We start from the raw sequence: 10,212 nt of genomic DNA, 5'->3' as shown, positions 1-10,212 counted from the left end.
CATGTCACTTTAGTTTTGTGTATTTCACTGTACATAAATTATATTTCAATAAAATGCATTTAAAGAAGAAAGAAAAAAGAAATGAGAAATGTCCACATACTTTGGACATCTTATCAAGATGGGCCAGTCCTCTGAAGAAGGACATCATGCTTGGAAAGATAGAGAGTCAGTGAAAAAGAGGAAGACCCTCAATGAGATGGACTGACACAGTGGCTACAACAATGGGCTCAAGCAAAGCAACAATTGTGAGGATGGCATAAGACCAGGTAGTCTTCTCATTCTCTTGTACATAGGGTTGCTATGAGTTGGAAGTGACTTGAAAGTACCTAACTACAATTACAAGAAAATAAAGGAATATATTAAGTTCATATTAAATGACAACTTAGAATTGTTAGAAGCATATTTTAATTTTAAATACATCTGAGTAAATAACAGGCATCTTACCACTTAGGCATCGTCGATGATACTTGTGGTACACATGCTGGGTAAAGCCGTTTTCCTTCAAAAGTTCATGAGAAGGATGCTGAAACTTTGGGAATGACTTAGGAGTACATCCATAATTTTCTACTAGTGGTGTACCTTCTGAAGGTGAAGTATTTGAACTGCTGTTTAAGAAGTGAGAAGAAAGTCTTCAAACAAATACCAAGAACCAAGAGTTTAACCAATCTGTGCTATGTTTTTCATTACAGGGAATCTGAGCAATGGAAAGTCCCTAAAATTCTCCTAAATTAATGACATAAACGTCTAGATATGAAGCACTATTTATGTTCAACACAAATAAATTCATAAGTTGATAAAAAGCATGGTCATAAATTCTCAAAATAAAGTAAGTAGAAGCAGGTAAATGAATAGCTTATTTTTCCAAATCCATTATTAATTTAGTTAAGATTCATGTGTGGTTTATTTGTTGTTTATTTAATTATAGTACCAGGGAAATTTTTAATTTTCTTATTTTGAGTAATCAGGCCAATGATGCAAATTGAGTAAGTAGAAATGAGGGATAAAGTCTGACACAAAGATAAAGGCAATAATCTCATCCAAAAGACATACATGCAGTTCTAATTCTCTAAATTAATTCTACTTCTGAAATGTTTTCTAAATCTGTCTTTCCCTTTTTATCTGCATTCCATTATTCAAATCTAGGCCTTCCTCCTCATTCACTTGAAATAACTGGGCTCTTTGTTTTTCCAGTCTCTTTCCTCTACCCTGCCACCAAAATGATCTTCCCAAGTCATTAATCTAAATCGTGGTTTTCAAAATGTGGTCTGTATACCACAGAGGGTTCCCAAGAACCTTTTAGGAAGTCTACAAGATTTTAACTATTTTCATACTATTTGCCTTTTTCATTGTGTTGACATTTCCACTAATACGATAGCAATGCTGAGTAAAACTGCTGGTGTGAGTCAAAGCATTGGCACCAAACTGTATTTACTAGTCATTGTATTCTTCACTGCCAGACACTTCCAATTTAAAAAAGAAAAAGAAAAAGAAAGAAAGAAAAAAACAGGAATGTCCTTGATGAAGCAGAAAAACTGATTTGATACCATCTCACAAGCAAATGTCTTTTTATGTGTAAAAAAAAAGGAAGGTAAACGAAGCATTTTCGTGGCACATAAAAGTAGGATGGCTGGCTTAAGGAAAAGCACTTGTGTGAATTAAGATGTAAGCTGAACTGGAAGCTGTTTTCATGGAACATCATTTTAAATGAAAAGAACTGACAAAGAATAGCACAAACATGGGAAGAAGAAATGGAAGTACACTGTTGTAAAGTTCTTATACATGAAGTTGTATAATATTATTTTAAAATATACTGTTATAAGCTAAAAATGTGTCATCAATTCCAGAGAACCAATAAAAATAACAAAAAGATACAATTAATAAATTAACAGCAGAGATAAAAAAGACTCAAATCCAATCACATAAATAATTTCATTAAAAGACAGAAATTGTCAGAATGGTTAAAAGCAAGGCAACACACAAGTATACTGTTCACATGAAACCCATTTTAAATATGGAATGGTTAAAAGTAAAAGGATATGGGACATCCCAGTTAATTGGCATAGTATAATTCATAACATTATGTTCTACATCCTAGTTTGGTGAGTAGTGTCTGTAGTCTTAAAAGCTTGCAAAGGGCCGTCTACAATACAACTACTGGTCTATACTCAGGAGCTCTGGTAGGTGTAGTGCCTAAGGCACTAGACTGCTAACCAGAAGCCTGGTGGTTTACACCCATCAGATACTCCTCGGAGGGAAGGCTGGGCAATCTACTTCTGTAGTAGTGATACTGCCTCAGAAATCCAAGGAGAGGTCGCTATGAGTCAGGTTTGACTCAATGGCACATAACAACAACAACAGTCTATACTCATTCAGAGAAAAGTAAACCAAAGACTCATGAGTATCTACTTATTCAGAGCAAAAGAAAAAGAAGGAAGCCAAGACTCATAGAACAAACAAGTCTATAAGACAAAGAGTCTACATGAACCATGGGCTTATCTATTCTAAGACTGAAAAAACTAGATGTGCCCAGCTACCACTAGTCACTGTTCTAATCAGGGCTGCAATAGATGGATCCTGACAGAAGGGGACAAAAATGTACCACAGAACTTCAAACTCCTTAAAAAAAAAAGATGTACTGAAGTGGTTGAGATTAGAGGACTCCTGAGATCATTGCCAAGATACTCCTAAAATCCTGAACCAAAATTAACCCAAGCCACCTTGTAGCTAAATAACAAATAGGTTCAAAAAAATAAAGATTATCACCCATAAGTACTGTACTCCTATAAAAAATCACTTATAGGAGCTCTGGTGGCATAGTGCCTAAGGCATTTGACTGCTAACCAGAAGACTGGCAGTTCAAACCCACCAGTCACTCCTCAGAAGCAAGATTGGGCTTGCGTAGTGATACTGCCTTGGAAACCCAAGGAGGAGTCGCTATGAGTCGAATCGACTTGACGGCAGTCAATTGGGTTATATGAGATCAAAAGGTTAATAATTACTTTAAAACAAAGTTAAGAATGTAAGGGGGCAGGGAAATTAGATTAACAGAAACAGAACAACTAGAACAGAAACAATGAGAATGTTTATACATTGTGAAGTATGTAACCAATAGCACTGAACAACTGTGTAGAAATTGTTGAATGGGAACCTAAACTGCTGTGTAAACATTCACCAAACACAATAAAATGTTATTATTATTATTTTTTTTTAAAAAAAAGGTAAAAATAATATACCTCGGGAAATACTAATCAAAAGAAAGAGCAACTATATTAATATCAGATAAGGTAGACATCAAAACAAAAACATTACCACCAAGGATAAAAGGAAACATTACATATGATAGCATGACTTATGCATTGTGAAAAGATAATGATCCCAAATGTGTATGGACCAAAACATAGCTTTAAAACATCTATCATTAAAAATGAAAGAGAAATAGCAAATTATAGAGACTTCAACATCCCCTCTCAATAATAGCAGAATAAGACATAATATCACTAAAGGATACAGAAGACCTAAGCAACACTATCAACCATCATGGGCCTTGTTATGGATTGAATTATATCCCCCAAAAAATATGTGTTGTAAACCCTACCTTCTATGCCTGTAGTTATAATGCATTTGGGAATGGATTCTTTGTTTTGTAATGAGGCAGTCTCTTTGGAGGTCTAAAATAGAGTAAACAAACGAGCAATGCAGAGATAGGGGTAAAGAGATGCCAAGTCACATGAAAACTGCTCAGCACCAGAAACTCAAGAGACAAAAACCTTCCTCCAGAGCCAACAGAGAGAAAAAGCTTTCCCCTAGAGTTGGCACCCTGAATTCAGACTCCCAGCTTCCTAAAATGTAGGAAAAAATTTGTTAAAATAACTCACTTGTGGTGTTTCTGTTACACCAGCAGTAGGTAACTAAGAAAGGCCTAAATGGCATTTATAGGATGGTCTAGTCAACAATCCACAGAACACACATTATTTATTAACTGCACATGGAATACTCACCAAGACAAATCATATTCTGGGCAATAAACCAAATCTCAATGAGTTTAAAAGAACTGAAATTATACAAAGCACAATAAGAGAAACCAGTAATTGGAAGATTATCTGAAAAATCTCTAGGTATTTGAAAATTAAACAATACACATCAAAAATACCTCACAGGTCAAAGAAGTAGTAAGGGAAATTAGAATGTCTTATGAATGTGAAGAGTCTACACTTCAAAAATATTTAACTTGTAGTTTTTCTTACAACATGCAGTGATTTTAATTCAGTTGCTTTAGAACTGAAGCATTTATCATCCACACAGATTGCTTAACATTTTTAAAATATCTTTTTCATTTCCTTTGCAGGCATGTCCTTTCCTTATCTATCTATCTCTGCAAGACTGGTGTTCCTCAAAGCTTTTTTCCTAGAACCTCTGCTCTTCTCATTCTACACACTTTCCTTAGAAAGACCTCTCTATTGCAAAACTCTTATTTCTAGGCTAGAGATTATTCACTGCTTAGCAGTTGACCCACATATATATGTCATTATTATAATTACTTGTCTGCCATCAAAGAATTAAGCTCCAAAAAGATAGGGACTGCATTTACATTATTCCCTGTTGTACCCTCAGTCACTAGAAAAGTGCCTTACATCTTATAAGTCCTTGTATCATTGACACAATTTTGTTGTGGGGCATGACAGAGTGAGTGGTGGCTGGAAATGAATAAATCACTATATAGATTTATTTAACAACAAAATATATGATAACATATGAATCTTAAGAAACATTTTTTTAACTAAATATAAGAACTATGAACTAAACAGATCATGTGCCTTTTCACTAACTAAAAAAGTAAGGCATTTTTCACCATTATCTATTGATATCTAAATATAACTCACTGCTATCGAGTAAGATCCAACTCACTAAGACCCCTCTCCTTGAGTTTCTGAGGTGGTATCACTACGGAAGTAGATTGCCCAACCTTTCTTCCGAGAAGTGGCTGGTGGGTTTAAACTACCAGCCTTCTGGTTAGCAGTCAAATGCCTTAGACACTGTGCCACCAGAGCTCCTATCTAAATATTCTGTTTCCATAAAAATACTCTGGGAAACAAACTCTCAAATTACTGAGAACTCAAAAATAACTATCAATATGCCGTAAGTGTGCAGAAGAGCATGTACAACTTTGCCTTTTAGGGACAATATACCCAGTGACAATAAACTGTAATACACAAATGTGTATCACTGAAAAAACAGTGTTACTACCTAGCTTTTCTTTTCATGAAACTGACTAATCTTTCTCTACTAGTAACCATCAAAAAACATTCTTTCTCAAAGCTAAGTTTTCACATTAAAAACTATAATATAGTTATTCTGAAATTATCTGGCACAAACAAGATAGGTTTTGAAGAAACATAATTAGCAGTAAATCATCTCTGTATCCTTTGTACAGGATGAAACATCCCACATTGCTTTGGACATAACTGGGACTCTAAAAGGTTTGCTCAATCATACGTTTTTGAGATAAGTAATAGTCTTTTCAAAAGGTAAAAGAAAAATTATTGCTAATAATCAGTAAATCTAAACTGATTGCTATCCAAAATAATGTGTTTTGTTTCCATAGCCTTTATATAGTTTAAATAGACTGGCACGTTAATTCATTCACTAAATATCTTCTGAGAATCTACTAAACATCAGAAAGCAAAAGTACTGGAGTCTTTCTAAAGACTCCAGGGGTAGGTACCTGACAGAGGATGTTCTTGGCCCGTGATCTCTAGAATCCATTACCCAACCAACATGACACTCTAGTGGGGGATTTGTACTGTGCCGTGTTTTCCTTTTTCTTGGACTCTAAAAAAAAAAGAAGTCATACATTGCAATTACTTTCAGTAGTGTGAACTTCAGAAGTAAATTAAAACCCTCAAACTATAAACCAACTCAAACATCTTCATACTGTGGATGACACATTATGAAATCATATGAAGTCATAAAACTCAAACACCTTACATGTAAGTTACAAAATTTAACAAACAAGTCTCTTTACCAGGTTTGTTAAACAAAGATTAAAGGAAATGCAATTCATTACATCTTCCAATCATCTTTATTTACACTACTGAATTATAAAGAAGTTTCTTTCTTAATCTGAGAAAACATCACAATGGTAAAATATCATTTCTTGATGACTTCTTACAATTTAAAACATAGATTTTTTAAAAATGATAGAAATTAAAAAGTCTCATTCTGTAATGTTAAAACAAAGGATAAAAGATGCAGACTTTTTATTCCTGGTTGTTTTGGGTACCTTTACATCAATGGCTTTTGGTTCTTTAACAACAGGATAAAATCTTGGTGTTTTGTTAGGATCTTGTAATCTCGGTGTTCGAGGTGTTTTGGGAGTCCTTGCAGGATGAATGCTAGGTGATTTTGGAACTGCTGTGGGCAATGAACGGGCCATTGTTACTGAAGATATTTCTGAAACATCAAACAGCTTCTGAGCTAATTCTTCAGTCAAATCTGCAAAAAAAAAAAAACAAAAACCAGTTAAGATTATTTTAAGATTATTTCAAATACTTTACATAGAGAACAAGGATAATTCTAAAATTCTCTAAGCTCAAGTAATGTTTTCATTAGAAACATGTCAAATATATAAGAATATATTAAATGTAATAAATACCTGTTTATGCTTACCTAATTTTACTGGAGTTTGATCTTTATATATTTTGTTTCGATTTTTTGTTTTTTTAAAGAAAGATGAGCTGAAGGTCACTGTGTAACGGTTCCTAATTCCATTGGCCTCTCACTTTTCCTTCCTCAAAGATAACCAGCCTCCTGAATTTGGTATTTTTATTACTATATAAATGTAACTGTATTATTTGGCATAATTTTAAAGCTTTATATACATGATATCATACTATGTATCATTTTGTAAGCTTTTCTCCAGCCAATATTTTGTTTTGACTTTTATTCATGTTCCATTCATACAGCTCAGGTTTATTAATTTTCACTGCTGAATAATATGCTGTTATATATCAATTTATCCATACTCTTGCAGATGGACATCAATGTTATTTTCAAATTTTTGCTATAATCAACAATGCTGCAATGACCATTGCTGAACATGTCTTTTTGTACAGGTGTGAGTGTTTGCCTAGCATTTATATCTGAAGTGTTAACACAGAGCCAAACGATACAAATAGCTTCTTACTAAATACTGACTGCCAAATTGCTATTTGTAATCATTTTGACAATTTATACTCTCACTAGCAATATGTGAGAGTTCCAGTTTTTTCACATCCTAGTCCAGAATGATACAGTGCTGGCACTCAAAATACGAATGGAGAAGAGCTGCCTTCTCAAAGTAGAGTCAACCTTAACAATGTGGATGGAAGCTTCCTGGACCTTCATTTGCTGATGTGGCATGACACCAAATGAGAAGCAGTTGCAAACACCCATTAATAATAAGAATATGGAATGTAGAAAATACAAATCTACAAAAACTGGAAGTTGTTAAAAAAAAAATAAAAAGAATGTATAAAGATCTATACCCTAAGCATTAGTGAGCTGAAATGGACTGGTATTGGCTATTTAGAATCAAACAATCAGAGAATCAGACTATGCTGGGAATGACAAATTAAAGAGGACTGGCATCGCATTCAACATCAAAAAGGATATTTCAACATCAATGCTGTGAGTGATAGGATAGTAGCTATAAATACAAGGAAGATCAGTAAATACAACTATTGTTCAAATATACACACCAAGAACTAAAGCCAAAGACGAAGAAATGGAAGATTTTTTTTATCAACTTCTGCAGTATGAAACTGACTAAACATGCAATCAAGATGTATTGAGTGTTGCTGGTGACTGGAATGCGAAAGTTAGAAACAAAGAAGAATCATCAGTAGTTGGAAAATATGGCCTCAGTGACAGAAATAATGCTGGAGATCACATGACAGAATTGAAGACCAATGACTTATTCATTGAAATACCTTTTATCAACAACATAAACAGTGACCATACACAGGGAGCTCACCAGATGGTATGCACAGGAATCAAATTGACTATGTCTGTGGAAAGACCTAATGGAGAAGCTAAATAGCATCAGTCAGAACAATGCCAGTAGCTGACTGTGAAACAGACCATGAATGCTCATATGCAAGTTCAAGCTGAAGCTTAAGAAAATTAAAACAAGTCCACAAGAGCCAAAATATGAACTTGATTATATCCCATCTGAATTTAGAGACCATCTGAAGAAAAGAATTGATTCACTGAACACCAATGACAGAACTCTAGGAGTTGTGAGATAACATTAAGTACATCATACACAAAGAAAGCAAAAGGTCATTAAAAAGACAGGAAAAGAAAACCAAAATGGACATCAGAAGAGACTATGAAACTTGTTCTTGATGGAGAGTTACTAAAGCTAGGAAGAAATGATGATGTAAAAGAGCTGACTAGAAGATTTCAAAGATGGGCTTGAGAAGACAAAGTAAAGTATTACAATGAAATGTGCAAAGACTGGAGTTGGAAAATCAAAGGGAAGAACACACTTGGCATTTCTCAAGTTGAAAGAACTTGAAGTCATTTTGAGTTACAATACTGAAGGATTCTAAGGGCTGTACCACACTGAACAGTACAGGAAGCATCAAAAGCAGACAGAAGGAATACACAAAGTCACTGTACTAAAAAGAATTAACCACTGTTCAACTATTTCTGGAGGGAGTATATTATCAAGAATCAATGGTCCTGAAGGAAGGAGTCCAAGCTGCACTGAAGGAACTGGCAAAAAACAAGGCTACAGGAACTGCCGCAATACTTACGGAGCTGTTTCAACAAAGGAGTACAGTGCTGGAGGCACTCACTAGTTTATGCCAAGAAATGTGGAAGACAGCTACTGGGCCAGAAACTGGAAGAGATCCATATTTATGCCCATTCCAAAGAAAGGCAATCCAACAGAATATGGAAATTATCAAACAATATCAATAATATTATACACAAGTAAAATTTTGTTGAAGATAACTCAAAAATGGTTGCAGCAGAAGACTACTGACAAGATGGTGCAAAAGGTAAACAAGCTACACAGACCTTCTCTAACAAAAAAATGAGAAATCAATTGAAACAGATACAGAAGATAATCCTGGAACCCTGAGCTTTGAAGGTAGGTATTCAGAAGTGGATTAATACCAACTAGTAAAAGAACTAGTAGAAGAAGGAGCTCTGCTGGCACAGTGCCTAATGCATTTCACTGACAACCAGAAGGTTGTCAGTTCAAACCCACGAGCCACTCTGTGGAAGGAAGTCAGGGCAATCTACTTCCATAAAGATTTAATGCCTCAGAAACCCAATGGGGGTTGCTATGAGTTGTAATTGACTCGATGGCAATGGGTGTGGTTTGGTCTTAGTGGAAGAATCTGAAAGAAACCAGCGAATAAGGAGACAAATGGAGCCATGGACCATTGCCTGTTTTGATGCCATAGCCAATGTGAATATTTACAAGAGGCATTCTGATCAAGGCAGCAACCTAAGATAAGAATCAGCTCTACCAGCCAAGGACTACATGGACAACTGCACTGGTGGCTGACAAAGAGAAAGGAAAACAGCAAAGATGACAAACAGAGCTGTGGACTCTGAGCTGTGCTGAGGGTACAGCCATTTTGAATACTTGCAAGCAGTGCAGCCACTGTGAATATTTGCAAGCAGCATTCTGATCAAGGCAGCAACCTAAGAACAGGCTCCACTTGCCAAGGACAGTACAGGCAACCACACTGGAGGCTGATGACTAGAAAGGTATGATATTCCCCTTGTTACTCTTATAACCCATACCCTCTTGGTGAAGAGATATTGCCATCCCCACCCCCACCTACTTTCTGGACCATCAGGAATTCCATCCCAGTCTGTGTGCCCCGATAGAGCCTGGGTGTCCTGCCCTGCCCCTCCTAGTTTTGTTTTTTATTTTAAATTATTCTTTTATTCTTCTTCCTACCCCCTTTTCTTTTCCCTGTTTCCTTTCTTTGCTTTTTTCTTTTTCGCTTCCTTTTTCCTAGTTCCCCTTTTTTTCTTTCTTTTCTTCTTTTTGTTCTTCCCACCACTTGTTTTTTCTTTTTGCAGCTTTGACGTTTTTTCTTTACTATTATTTTACTCTTGCTCTTTTCCCTTACTGCTCCCAACCCGATATTATGGGTGTTTTCTCCCTTTACCTTTCCTTTGTCTATTTTACAAATATATTTTAAATTT

General features: G+C 35.3%; 1 protein-coding gene across 1 annotated transcript in view; it reads right to left on the bottom strand.

The window, feature by feature from the left end:
- The window catches only part of LARP1B (La ribonucleoprotein 1B), a 218,251-nt gene that overhangs the window by 10,948 nt on the left and 197,091 nt on the right, over positions 1-10,212 (bottom strand). The window contains exons 12-14 of the mRNA XM_042782555.1: positions 6,281-6,492; positions 5,723-5,829; positions 445-605 (exon numbers count right to left, since the gene is read on the bottom strand). Of these exons, the coding sequence (XP_042638489.1) occupies positions 445-605; positions 5,723-5,829; positions 6,281-6,492 (480 nt within the window). The remainder of the gene's footprint in view (positions 1-444; positions 606-5,722; positions 5,830-6,280; positions 6,493-10,212) is intronic.

This window comes from Orycteropus afer, unplaced genomic scaffold (genome assembly GCF_000298275.1).
Source record: "Orycteropus afer afer isolate SDZICR_OR568_19922 unplaced genomic scaffold, OryAfe1.0 scaffold00367, whole genome shotgun sequence".
Taxonomy (NCBI): domain Eukaryota; kingdom Metazoa; phylum Chordata; class Mammalia; order Tubulidentata; family Orycteropodidae; genus Orycteropus; species Orycteropus afer.
Note: the sequence above shows the minus strand (reverse complement) of the source record. Positions and strands in the feature narration are given on the sequence as shown.